A 13,584-nucleotide genomic window follows, 5' to 3' on the forward strand; every position below is an offset into this window, starting at 1 on the left:
ACCGGTCCCGGTCCCACCCCCGTGCCCCCCCCCCCCCCCAGCATGGCCGACTACCTGATCAGCGGCGGCACCGGCTACGTGCCCGAGGACGGGCTCAGCGCCCAGCAGCTCTTCGCCACCGCCGACGGCCTCACCTACAAGTACGGGGGGGCACGGCCCCGTCCTGCACCCCCCCTGCACACCCCGCACCAGCCGGCTCGGTTCGGGGGCCCCCAGCCCGAGTCAGGGGTCCCCAGCCTGGTTCAGGGGGCCCAGCCTGGCTCGGGGGTCCGCAGCCTGGTTCAAGGGTCCCCAGCCCGGTTTGGGGGTCCTCAGCCTGGTTCAGGGGTCCCCAGCCTGGCCTGGGGGTCCGCAGCCCAGTTTGGGGTCCCCAGCCCAATTTGGGGTCCCCAGTCCGGTTCAGAGGTCCCCAGCCCTGTTCGGGGGTCCCCAGCCGGGCCCGGTTCAGGGGTCCCCAGCCCAGTTCGGGGGTCCCCAGCCCAGCTGGGGGATCCTCAGCCCGGTTCAAGGGTCCCCAGCCCGGTTCAGGGGTCCCCAGCCCGATTTGGGGGTCCACAGCCTGGTCCAGGGATCCCAAGCCCAGTTTGGGGTCCCCAGCCCGGTTTGGGGGTCCCCAGCCTGGTTCAGGGGTCCCCAGCCTGGCCCAGGGATCCCCAGCCCGGTTCAGGGGTCCCCAGCCCAATTTGGGGGTCCACAGCCTGGTCCAGGGATCCCAAGCCCAGTTTGGGGTCCCCAGCCCGGTTTGGGGGTCCCCAGCCCCGACTCCATGCCGAGTGTGGCACCGGGGTCCCCGAGCACCGACGTCCCCATGGGGCCACCCCAAATGTCCCCCCCCGTCCCCACAGCCCACGTTGGCCCCCCCAAACACTGATGTCCCCATGGGGCCATCCCAAGTGTCCCCCCCCCCCATCCCCACAGCCCACGTTGGCCCCCCCAAACACTGATGTCCCCATGGGGCCACCCCAAGTGTCCCCACCCCGCACCCCCCATGGGCTCCCCTGTCCCCATGCCCCCCCCCCCCATTCCCATGGGTACCAGGGCTGGGGGGGCCCCATGGGTGACCCCCCCACGCCTCCCCCGCAGCGACTTCCTCATCCTGCCCGGCTTCATCGACTTCACGGCTGACGAGGTGGTGGGTCCTGTCCCCGTCCCCCCCCCCGGTGACATCCATGTGACCCCCCCGCGCCCCCCGGTGTCACCGTGACCCCCCCTGGGGTGGCTGGGGGCTGGGGGGGGGGGTGACACCCACCCACATCCCTGGGGTTGGGGTGGCATGGTGAGGGGTGGGGGGGGTGTGGTGGGTCCCAGGGGGTGCCCCCGGTGGGGGGGGGGGCAGGGAGGAGAGGGTCTCTCGGCCCCCCCAGGACCTGACGTCGGCGCTGACCCGCAAGATCACGCTCAAGACCCCGCTCATCTCGTCCCCCATGGACACGGTCACCGAGTCGGACATGGCCATCGCCATGGCGGTGAGCGGGGGGGGGCCCCCCCGGGGCTTTTGGGGTGCGGGGGGGGGGGTGCCCATCACGTTATGGTTTGGGGGTGCGGGGTTTGGGGTGCGCATCCCTGTGTTATTTTGGGGTTATGGACTTGGGGTACCTGCCCCGTCTGGTTGGGGGTGCACATTTGGGGTGCCCCCCCTGTCTGGTAGGGTTACAGGGTCGGGGTGCCCATTCTTTACAGCTTGGGGTGCAGGGTTGGGGTGCCCACCCCTGTCTGGTTTGGGGCGCCCACCCCTGTGCGGGGTCGGGGTCTGGGTGCCCACCCCTGTGTTATTTTGGGGGTTACAGACTTGGGGTGCCCACCCCTCTGGTGGGGGGGTGCACATTTGGGGTGCTCCCCCTGTCTGGTAGGGGGTGCAGGTTTGGGGCGCCCACCCCTGTGTGAGGTCAGGGTGCAGGATTGGGGTGCCCACCCCCTGTTATTTTGGGGGTTACAGACTTGGGGTGCCCACCCCATCGGGTGGGGGGTGCACATTTGGGGTGCCCGCCCTGCCTGGCTCGGGGTGCAGGGTCGGGGTGCCCATCGCTTTATGTTTTGGGGTGCAGGGTTGGGATGTGCACCCCTCTATTATATTGGGGGGGGTGCAGGGTTGGGGTGCCCATGATGTGCGGTTGGGGGGGGTGGTGCACATTTGGGGTGCGGGGTCGGGGTGCCATCACTTTACACTTTGGGGTGCCCCCCGCCTGATTTGGGTGCGGGGTCGGGGTGCCCATCACGTTACACTTTGGGGTGCCCACCCACCTGATTTGGGGTGCGGGGTCGGGGTGCCCATCACCTTACACTTTGGGGTGCCCCCCCGCCTGATTTGGGGTGCGGGGTCGGGGTGCCCATCACTTTACACGTTGGGGTGCACATTTTGGGGTGCAGGGTCGGGGTGCCCATCACTTTACACTTTGGGGGCGCAGGGCGGGGGCGCCCCCCCCCCCGTTGCCACTGTGCCCCCGCTGCCCCCCCCCCAGCTGATGGGCGGCATCGGCATCATCCACCACAACTGCACCCCCGAGTTCCAGGGCCAACGAAGTGCGCAAGGTCAAGGTAAGCGGAGGGGGGGGACCCCGCGCATCACCCCCCGACCCCATAACCCCCCCCACCCCATCCCAGCATCACCCCCCCGCCCCCGGCCGTGCCCGCAGCGCTTCGAGCAGGCTTCATCACGGACCCGGTGGTGCTGAGCCCCGCGCACACGGTGGGCGACGTGCTGGAGGCCAAGCTGCGGCACGGCTTCTCCGGCATCCCGCTGACCCAGAGCGGGCGCATGGGGAGCCGGCTGGAGGGCATCGTCACCTCCAGGGACATCGACTTCCTGGCGCAGCGCGACCGCGGCACCCACCTCAGCCAGGTGGGGGGGCGGGGGGGGGAATTGGGGTGGGATGGGGATGGAGAATTGGGGTGGGGAGGGGATCGGGTTGAATGGGGATATGGGATGGGGATGGGGTGGGGTGGGGATGGGGTTGGATGGGGATATGGGATGGGGATGGGGTTTGGATGGGATTGGGGTGGGATGGGGATGGAGAATTGGGGTAGGGACAGGGTGGGGATGGGGTTGGATGGGGATGTGGGGTGGGGATGGGGATGGGGTGGGGATGGGCTTGGGATGGGATGGGGATGGAGAATTGGGGTGGGGAGGGGAGGGGATGGGGTTGGCCGGGGATGTGGGATGGGGATATGGGGTGGGATGGGGTTGGGATGGGATTGGGGTGGGGAGGGGAGGGGATGGGGTTGGATGGGGAGTGGGGGGGGGATATGGGATGGGGATGGGGTTGGATGGGATGGGGATGGAGAATTGGGGGGGAGGGGGGGAGGGGATGGGATGGGATATGGGATGGGGATGGGACAGGATGGGGATGGGATGGGATTGGGGTGGGATGGGGATGGAGAATTGGGGTGGGATGGGATGGGGATATGGGATGGGGAAGGGATGGGATGGGTTGGGATGGGGATGGGGTCAGGGATGGGGATGGGATGGGGAGGGAGTGGGAGGGGATGGATGGAAATGGAAATGGAGATGGGAATGGAAGCCCAGTAGGAGTGTGGGGATGAAGCATGAGATGGAAGGGAGGATGGGGGTGGGACGGGGACGCCAGCACGGGATGCAGGGGTGGGGTGGGATGGGGGGGGGGCACAGGCCGGTGGTGCAGGGGAGGGGCTGAGGACAGAGCTGGGACACGGAACGGGGTGGGGAAGGAGGTTGGATGACGGGGGGGGATGTGGGGATGGGGTGGGGTGGGGTGGGGTGGGACACCAGGGTGGGGATGGGTCAGGGTGCCAGGATGGGGGGTGTTGAGGGGCCACACGGGTCCCCTGGGGTCCACCATCACCCCGGTGCCCCGGCCCCACAGGTGATGACAAAACGCAACGACCTGGTGGTGGCCCCGGCCGGCGTCACCCTCAAGGAAGCCAACGAGATCCTGCAGCGCAGCAAGAAAGGTACCGACCCCATCCCCAAACCCCATCCCCAAACCGCATCCCCGACCTAAAACCCCATCCCCCACCCCAAACCCCATCGCTGACCCCAAACCCCATCCCAAACCCAATCCCCAACCCCCAATCCCATCCCCAACCGCATCCCCGAACCCAAACCCCATCCCCGAACCCATCCCTGACCCGAAACCCCAACCCCGACCCCAAACCCCAACCCCATCCCCGACCCCAACCCCATCCCCAACCCCATTCCCGACCCCAAACTCCATCCCCAACCCCATTCCCGACCCCAAAACCCATCCCAAAACCTATCCCCGACCCCAAAAGCCATCCCAAACCCCATCCCTGACCCCAAACCCCATCCCCATCCCCAAACCACGACCCCAAACCCCATCCCCGACCCCAAACCCCATCCCTGACCTCATCCCCCAAACCACGACCCCAAACCCCATCCCAAACCCCATCCCTGACCCCAAACCCCATCCCCAATCCCATCCCCATCCCCAAACCACGACCCCAAACCCCATCCCCGACCCCAAACCCCATCCCTGACCCCATCCCCAAACCACGACCCCAAACCCCATCCCCGACCCCAAACCCCATCCCTGACCCCATCCCCAAACCACGACCCCAAACCCCATCCCCAATCCCATCCCCAAACCACGACCCCAAACCCCATCCCTGACCCCAAACCCCATCCCCGACCCCATCACTGACCCCAAACCCCATCCCCAACCCCATCCCCAATCCCATCCCCATCCCCAAACCACAACCCCAAACCCCATCCCCGACCCCCAACCCCATCCCCGACCCCATCACTGACCCCAATCCCCATCCCCAATCCCATCCCCATCCCCAAACCCCATCCCAAACCCCATCCCCGACCCCCAACCCCAACCCCAACCCCATCCCCAACCCCATCCGTGACCCCAAAACCCATCCCAAACCCCATCCCCAACCCCAAACCCCATCCCCGACCCCAAACCCGCCCCATCCCTGCCCGGCGTCACCCCCCCCGCGCCCACAGGGAAGCTGCCCATCGTCAACGAGAGCGACGAGCTGGTGGCCATCATCGCGCGCACCGACCTGCAGAAGAACCGCGACTTCCCGCTGGCCTCCAAGGACGCCCGCAAGCAGCTGCTCTGCGGGGCCGCCGTGGGCACGCGCGAGGACGACAAGTACCGCCTGGACCTGCTGGTGCAGGCCTGCGTGGACGTGGTGGTGCTGGTGGGTGGGGGGCCGGGGGGGGCCGGGGGGCGGCTCTCATACACCCCCTCCACTCCGTGTCGCTGTCCCCCCCCCGCAGGACTCGTCGCAGGGGAACTCGGTGTACCAGATCGCCATGATCCACTACATCAAGCAGAAGTACCCCGAGCTGCAGGTTATCGGGGGTAACGGTGAGCGCGGGGGGGTGGGGGGGACCTCGGGGGCCTGGAATCCCCCCCCCGGGTTTGGGGGTAATGGGGTGGGGAGGTGAAAGAGTGGGGTGCGGTGGGGTGGGGTTTGGGTTGCGTGGGGTGGGGTTTGGGGTGCCGTGGGGTGGGGATTGGGGTGCCATGGGATGGGGAGCAGAACCAGGGGATGGTTGATTGGGGTGCCATGGGGCAGGGGCTGGGGTGCTGTGGGGCTGGCAGTAGGGCAGGTTTTGGGGTGCCATGGGGTGGGGAGCAAAGTGGGGAGGAGGTTGGGGTGCCACGGGGTAAGGATTTGGGGAGCCACGGGTCGGTGAGCAGAACAGGGGGACACTTGGGTGCCGTGGGGCAGGGGTCGAGGTGCCCTAGAGCTGGCAGTGGGGCAGGGGTTGGGGTGCTGTGGGGCACAGCTCGGGGTGCTGTGGGGTGCAGATTGGGGTGCTGGGGGGCTGGCAGTGGGGCAAGGGTCGGGGCATTGAGCAGGACAGGGGGGCCATTGGGGTGCGCAACTGTGGCACCACGGGGCTGGGCTGGGGGGCGCTGGGGGGTGACAACTTAGGGCGGGCAGGGGGCTGTGGGGTGGAGGCTGCGGGCTGGGGGCTCTGTCCCCACCCCGTGACACGCCGTGTCCCCGTCCCCCCGGGACACGCAGTGGTGACAGCAGCCCAAGCCAAGAACCTCATCGACGCCGGCGTGGACGCCCTGCGCGTGGGCATGGGCTGCGGCTCCATCTGCATCACCCAGGAAGGTGCGCGGGGACCCCCTGCGGCCCCTCTTCAACCCCCCCCCGCTCCCCCACATCCCCCCAGCCCACCCCTGTGTGTGTGTCCGTCTCCCCCCCCCCCCCAGTGATGGCGTGCGGCCGCCCTCAGGGCACGGCCGTCTACAAGGTGGCCGAGTACGCGCGGCGCTTCGGCGTGCCCGTCATCGCCGACGGCGGCATCCGCACCGTGGGGCACGTGGTGAAGGCGCTGGCGCTGGGCGCCTCCACGGGTGAGCGGGGTCCTTGGGGGGTGGGGGGGTGGGGTGGGGGACACGGGGACGGGGTCACGGCTGCGCCCCCCCCCCCCCCACCCCGCAGTGATGATGGGGTCGCTGCTGGCGGCCACCACGGAGGCGCCGGGCGAGTATTTCTTCTCGGACGGCGTGCGGCTGAAGAAGTACCGCGGCATGGGCTCGCTCGACGCCATGGAGCAGGGCGGCAGCCAGAAGCGCTACTTCAGGTCTGTGGCTTTTGGCGGGGGTGGGGGGGGGTTAATCCCGGCCGGCCCTGAGCCCCCGGTGGCCGTCCCTGCAGCGAGGGTGACCCGGTGAAGGTGGCGCAGGGGGTGTCGGGCTCGGTGCAGGACAAGGGCTCCATCCACAAGTTCGTGCCCTACCTCATCGCCGGCATCCAGCACGGCTGCCAGGACATCGGCGCCCGCAGCCTCTCCCTGCTGCGGTGAGCGCGGGGACGCGGGGACATGGGGACACGGGGACCTTGGGTCTTGGGGACACAGGGACCTTGGGTCTTGGGGACACGGGGACTGTTGGGGACCTTGGGGACGTGGAGACCACGGGCAGCTTGGGGACATGGGGACCTTGGTTACCTTGGGGACCTTGGGGACATGGGGACCATGGGGATCTTGGGTCTTGGGGACACGGGGACCTTGAGTCTTGGGGACACGGGGACCACGGGCAGCTTGGGGACATGGGCACCTTGGTTACCTTGGGGACCTTGGGGACATGGGGACCACGGGGACCTTGGGTCTTGGGGACACGGGGACCTTGAGTCTTGGGGACACGGGGACCACGGGCAGCTTGGGGACATGGGGACCTTGGGGACATGGGGACCACGGGGACCTTGGGTCTTGGGGACACGGGGACCTTGGGTCTTGGGGACATGGGGACTGTTGGGGACCTTGGGGACGTGGGGACCACGGGCAGCTTGGGGACATGGGGACCTTGGGCACCTTGGGGACCTTGGGGACCATGGGCACCATGGGGACCATGGGCACCATGGGGACCGTGGAGACACGGAGACCTTGGGGACACGGGGACCTTGGGGACACAGGGACCATGGAAACCTTTGGGACCGTGGAGGCATGGGGACCTTGGGGACATGGGGACCTTGGAGACCTTTGGGACCTTGGGGACATGGGGATATGGGGACCGTAGGGACACGGGGGCATGGGGACGTGGGGACCTTGGGGACCATGGAGACCTTGGGGACACGGGGACTGTTGGGGACCTTGGGGACACAGGGACCTTGGGGACCTTGGGGAAGTGGGGACATGGGGACCTTTGGCACCTTGGGGACATGGGCACCTTGGGGACATGGGAACACGGGGACCTTGGGGGCCACGGGGACCTTGCGGACACGGGGACCTTGTGGACACAGAGACACAGGGACCTTGGGGACATGGGAACATGGGGACCATGGGGACGTGGGGACGTTGGGGACCACAGAGACACAGGGGCCTTGGGGACCCAGGGATTTTGAGTGCCACGGGGACTCTGGGAACAATGGGGAGCACGGGGACCCCACAAGGACCTTGGGGACCACAGGGACCTGGGGGGTGATGGATACGGGGACCTTGGGGACCACGAGGACCGCAGGGGACTTTGGGTACCATGGGGACCACGGGGACCCTGGGGACCTTGGGGACGACAGGGAGCACGGGGACCCCATAAGGACCCTGGAGATGAGGGGAAGTGTGGGGACCCCACGAGGACCACAGGGACTTTGACCCTGGGGGTAACGGGGAGCACGGGGACCCCACGAGGACCGTGGGGACCCCACAAGGACCATGGGGACCCCACGAGGACCATGGGGGCCCTGGGGACCACAAGGACCATGGGGACTATGGGGACCACAGGGACCTCGGGCACCCTGGGGGTGACGGGGAGCACGGGGACCCCACAAGGACCATGGGGACCCCACAAGGACCATGGGGACCGCGTGGACTTTAGGGACCCTGGGGGTGACAGGAAGCGTGGGGACCCCCCAAGGACCGCGGGGGGACCCTGGGGGCGACGGGGAGCACAGGGACCCCGTAAGGACCGTGGGGACCACAAGGACCACGGGGATTTTGGGGCACCCTGGGGGTGGCGGGGACCGCGGGGACCACCCCCCCCCAAGGACCACGGGGACCCCACGGGCACTATGGGGGGGTGACGGGGAGGGGGGGGCCCACGGTGCCGCTGCCCCCCCCAGGTCCATGATGTACTCGGGGGAGCTGAAGTTCGAGAAGCGCACCATGGCGGCGCAGGCCGAGGGGGGGGTCCACGGCCTCCACTCGTAAGTGACCCCCCCCTGGACCTGGGGGGGGGGGGAAGGGGGGGTCCTCGGGGGGGGGGGTGGCCCCCTGGGGGTGGGGGTGACTGGGGTGGGGGTGGGGGGCACCACGTCAGATCCTGCCTTGGGCCCCCATTGCCGTGGTGGGGACTGGGGGGGCTGGGGGGGGGGGGAACCCCATGGGGGGGTGGGGGGCACCCGGGGGGCGGGGCTTCGGGCTTCTGAACTGGGCGGGGCTTGTGTAAAGGGGGCGTGGTTTATGCAAATGAGGTGTGGGTTATTGAGTGGGGTGTGGTTTATATAAAGGGGCGGGGCTTGTGCGGGTCTTCTGGCAGGGGGCGGGGCCTATAGGGGGCGGGGCTAGCCAGCCAGCCAGGTCATCTGCTGATTGGCTGAACGATGCGCTGGGCGGCCGGGCGGTGGGCTGGCTGCGATGTGATTGGCTGGCTGGGAGCCTGGTCTGGGATGCTGATTGGCCGGTGGAGGTGCTGGTTGCTGGGCTTGGGTGCTGATTGGCCAGGCTGGATGCTGATTGGTAGTTCTGCATGCTGATTGGCTAGACTGGATGCTGATTGGCTAGATTGGATGCTGATTGGCTGCCTGGCTGCTGATTGTCCGTCCTGCATGCTGATTGGCTGCCCGGCTGCCCGCCGGCCACGTGGCTTCTGCTGGCCACACCCATGGGTGGGGTTGGGGGCGGAGCTAAGGAGGGCGGGGCTGTGGGCGGGGTTAATGGGCAGGGGGCGGGGCTTCGGGGCTGCCCCGCCTCCCGGGGGACCCCCTCTGCGCGGGGGGGGGGGGGCCGTGGCGGGGGCCGTGACCTTGTCCCTTCTCTCCCTCGCTGCCCGCCCCGCGCAGCGTTACGGTGCTGCCATGTAAGTACGGGGGGGCCGTGGGGGGGGCCCTCCCCATCCCCCCCCACCCTTCCCATCCCCCCCCAACCCCCCCCACCCATCCCCAGCCCCCCCCTCCCCATCCCCCACCAGGATCTGACGTGGTGCCAGCCTCGGGGGGGGCTCGGGAGGGGGTCCTCAAACACCCCCCCCCTACTCACCCCCCCCTCCCCGCTTTGTCCCCCCCCCCCTGCAGTTACCAGAAGCGGCTGCACTGAAGAGGGGCTGCGAGGGGGGGTCCCCGCCGGGCCCCCCCCATGCCCGCCGCCCCCCAGCCCCCCCCCTGCCGCTAGGCACCGGCAGCACCGGGACGGCGGCGCCGCGCCGGGGCTGGACCCCTCGGCAGCGGGGGGGGCCGGGACCCCCCCACCAACCTGGGCCCCCCCCCAGGGGTGCTGCACCCTGTAGGGGTGCGTAGGACGTAGTCCGCTGCTTGCACCCCCCCCGTTTCGCCCCCCTCCTCTTGGGGGAGGGGGGGCGTTGGACCCCCCCCCACAGCCCCTCAGGCACTTAGGGACAGGCTCCGGGCTGGGGGGGTCCCGGGGGGGGTCCCCAGAGGGGCCACAAATAAAGACCTGGAAGCATCCGTGGCTGTGCCTGCGTCTGCCCCCCCCCGGGACCCCAGCGCCGTGACACCGGGGGGCAGGGGGTGTGAGGGGGGGGCACGGTGGGATCTGGCCCTGGGGGGCTTGCACCATGGTGGCGGGGGGGGGGGCACAGTGGGCACGGTTTGCATGCTTGTGGTACAGCCCAGCATGCCCCAGCACACCATTGCACGGCCTTGCACACCATTGCATGGATTTACACACCATTGCACAGCCTTGCACACCGTTGCACACCCCAGCACACCATTGCACGGCCTTGCACACCATTGCATGGATTTACACACCATTGCACAGCCTTGCACACCATTGCACACCCCAGCACACCATTGCACGGCCTTGCACACCATTGCATGGATTTACACACCATTGCACAGCCTTGCACACCGTTGCACACCCCAGCACACTATTGCACGGCCTTGCACACCATTGCGTGGATTTACACACCAGGTCCAGCCTTGCACACCGTTGCACAGCCTTGCACACCATTACACACCCCAGCACACCATTGCACGGCCTCGCACGCTGGCGCAGGTTTGCACGCCGCAGGTGTGCCTTTGCACACCATGGCCCTGGTGCGTGCACAGCTCTGCCCACGTGGCCCAGCCTTGCCGCTCTGGGTACAGATCTGCACACTGCTGCGAGCTTGCACACCAGGTGTGCGACCTTGCACAGAGCGGCCCAGCTTTGCACGCCGTGACGTGAGTTTGTGCAGCGTGACACAGCGCCGTGCACCATGGCACAGCTTTGCACACCTGCACCCCCCCCACCTACTGCTGCACACACCCCCCCCCGGGTCAGTGTGTCCCACGGTGGTGGCGTGGTGGCAGCGGCGGTGCAAGGGGCGTGCAATGGGTGTGCGCAGGGAGGAGTGAGCCTGGAGGAGGCCACAAGGGTGCTCAGGGGCTGGAGCCCCTCTGCTGCAGGGCGGGGGAGCTGGGGGGGCTCGGCCTGGGGAAGGGAAAGCTTGGGTGGGGGGGCTGGGGGGAGGGTTGGGGGTCTCTGGGTCCAAAAACCAGCCCAAAGCTTGGTCCTAAGGGGGGGTCGTGGGGTGCAGGGGCAGCACCAGGGGGCACAGAGGGGCTGGTGCCAGGCAGGGGGACACCTCGGGGGGGGCACAAATACGGGGGGGGCATGGTGGTGTCACACACGGGGGGCGGATGGGGGGGACCAGCGGCACGGCTGGGGCCGTGCGTGGTGACGCTCGTGGTGACGCCTGGCAGCGCGGCGATGCTCGTGGAGAGCCCTGCCCTGGGCACCGGGGGGGTCCTGACCTGCCCCCCCCTCCCAGCACGGGGCTGGCCGCCCCCACGGGGACGCAGCCACGGCCCTGGCCCCACAGCTTGGGGCTGCTGCGGGTTTACGGGGTGCTGCTGCGGCCCTGGGTGCAGCACGAGTGTGAGTGTGTGCGTGGGTGGGTGCAGTGTGAGTGTGCAGTGCGTGTGTGTGCAGTGCATGAGTGTGTGCGTGCATGAGTGTGCAGCATGTGTGCATGAGTGTGTGTGTGCAGTGCGTGTGTGTGCAGTGCATGTGTGTGCAGTGCATGAGTGTGTGCATGCATGAGTGTGTGCATGCATGAGTGTGTGCGTGCATGAGTGTGTGCGTGCATGAGTGTGCAGCATGTGTGCATGAGTGTGTGTGTGCAGTGCGTGTGTGTGCAGTGCATGTGTGTGCAGTGCATGAGTGTGTGCATGCATGTGTGTGTGCGTGGGTGGGTGTGCAGTGTGCTCGTGTGCAGTGTGAGTGCATGAGTGTGCAGCGTGTCTGCAGCGCATGAGTGTGTGAGTGCATGAGTGTGCAGCGTGTGCGTGCATGAGTGTGTGCAGTGTGTGTGTGTAGTGTGTGCATGAGCGTATGCAGTGTGTGTGCGTGTGTGCATGCAGTGTGTGAGTGCATGAATGTGTGTGCATGTGTGCAGTGCATGTGTGCACCTGTGAGTGTATGCAGTGTGTGTGTGTGTGCAGTGTGTGTGCGTGTGCGTGCAGGCAGGTGTGCAGTGCCCGAGTGTGCAGTGTGCGTGCAGGTGTGCGGGCAGCTGTGCAGTGAGCAGCGCATGCAGCGCGCGCGTGCACGAGTGTGTGCGGTGCGTGCGTGCAGCGCCTGTGGGTGTGCGGTGCACGCGGGGTGTGCAGGCGCGCGGTGCGGCCGTGCAGCGGGGGCCGTGCCCGCGCGGTGTCGTGCAGCGCGTCCCCGCAGCACACGGCTGGGTGGCCGCGACCCCACGTGTCCGTGTGGCCGCATCGGTGTGCTCATAACGGCGTGGCCGTGTGGCCGTGGCCGTGTGGCCCCGTGTGCCCGTGTCCACCTGGCTGTGTCCCCCTGTCCCCGTGTCCGTGTGTCCGTGTCCTCACACCCCTGTGCCACCCACCTGCGTGTCCCCATGTCCCTGTGTCCCTGTACCCACGTGTCCGTGTCCCTGTGTGTCCTCATGTCTGTGTCCCTCTGTCCCTGTGTCCCTGCGTCTGTGTCCACACACCTGTGTCCCCATGTCCCTGTGTCCACATGTCCTTGTGTCCCCGTGTCCGTGTGTCCATGCCCACACACCTGTGTCCCCATGTCCGTGTGTCCGTGTGTGTCCGTGTGTCCCTGTACCCGTGTCCCTGTACCTGTGTGTCCCCGTATGTCTGTGTCCCTCTGTCCTGGTGTCTGTGTGTCCAAGTGTCTGTGTCCCCCTGTCCCCGTGTCCGTGTCCTCACACCCCTGTGCCACCCACCTGCGTGTCCCCATGTCCACGTGTCCCTGTACCCATGTGTCCGTGTCCCTGCGTGTCCGTGTGTCCTCATATGTCTGTGTCCCTCTGTCCCTGTGTCCACACACCTGTGTTCCCATGTCCCTGTGTCCACATGTCCTTGTGTCCCCGTGTCCGTGTCCCCATGCCCACACACCCCGTGCCACACACCTGTGTCACCATGGCCATGTGTCTGTGTGTGTCTGTGTGTCCCTGTACCCGTGTCCCTGTACCTGTGTGTCCCCATATGTCAGTGTCCCTCTGTCCCCGTGTCCGTGTCCTCACACCCCTGTACCACACACCTGTGTCCCCATGTCCCTGTGTCCCCGTACCCACGTGTCCGTGTCCCTGCGTGTCCGTGTGTCCCTGTGTGTGGACACAGACACAGGACAGAGGACACATACAGGGACACACTGTCCCTGTGTCTGTGTGTCCATGTGTGTCTGTGTGTCCCTGTACCCGTGTCCCTGTACCTGTGTGTCCCCGTATGTCTGTGTCCCCCTGTCCCCGTGTCCGTGTCCCCGTGCCCACACACCCCTGTGCCACCCACCCGCGTGTCCCCATGTCCCCATGTCCCTGTACCCACGTGTCCGTGTCCTGCGTGTCCGTGTGTCCCCGTATGTCTGTGTCCCTCTGTCCCTGTGTCCGTGTGTCCGTGCCCACACATCCCTGTACCACACACGTGTGTCCCCATGTCCCCGTGTCCCGTGTCCCCATGTCCGTGTGTCCCGTGTCCGTGTGTCCCTGTGTC

The 13,584-nt window shown here is 67.7% G+C and overlaps 1 protein-coding gene across 1 annotated transcript; it reads left to right on the forward strand.

The window, feature by feature from the left end:
- The first annotated feature begins 31 nt into the window (after positions 1 to 31).
- Positions 32 to 10,090, forward strand: LOC310890689 (inosine-5'-monophosphate dehydrogenase 1-like). The gene is given in 17 exon segments (XM_083852996.1): positions 32 to 140; positions 1,084 to 1,132; positions 1,365 to 1,466; positions 2,460 to 2,510; positions 2,512 to 2,535; positions 2,634 to 2,640; positions 2,643 to 2,839; positions 3,840 to 3,927; positions 4,949 to 5,148; positions 5,228 to 5,318; positions 5,986 to 6,081; positions 6,183 to 6,326; positions 6,415 to 6,556; positions 6,631 to 6,774; positions 8,530 to 8,613; positions 9,469 to 9,485; positions 9,700 to 10,090. Coding segments are annotated over 17 exon segments (1,746 nt in total). The 5' UTR covers positions 32 to 42; the 3' UTR covers positions 9,912 to 10,090.
- Positions 10,091 to 13,584: the final 3,494 nt, after the last annotated feature.

This window comes from Anser anser, assembly GCF_964211835.1.
Source record: "Anser anser genome assembly, contig: HAP1_SCAFFOLD_785, whole genome shotgun sequence".
In the NCBI taxonomy this organism is placed as follows: Eukaryota; Metazoa; Chordata; class Aves; order Anseriformes; family Anatidae; genus Anser; species Anser anser.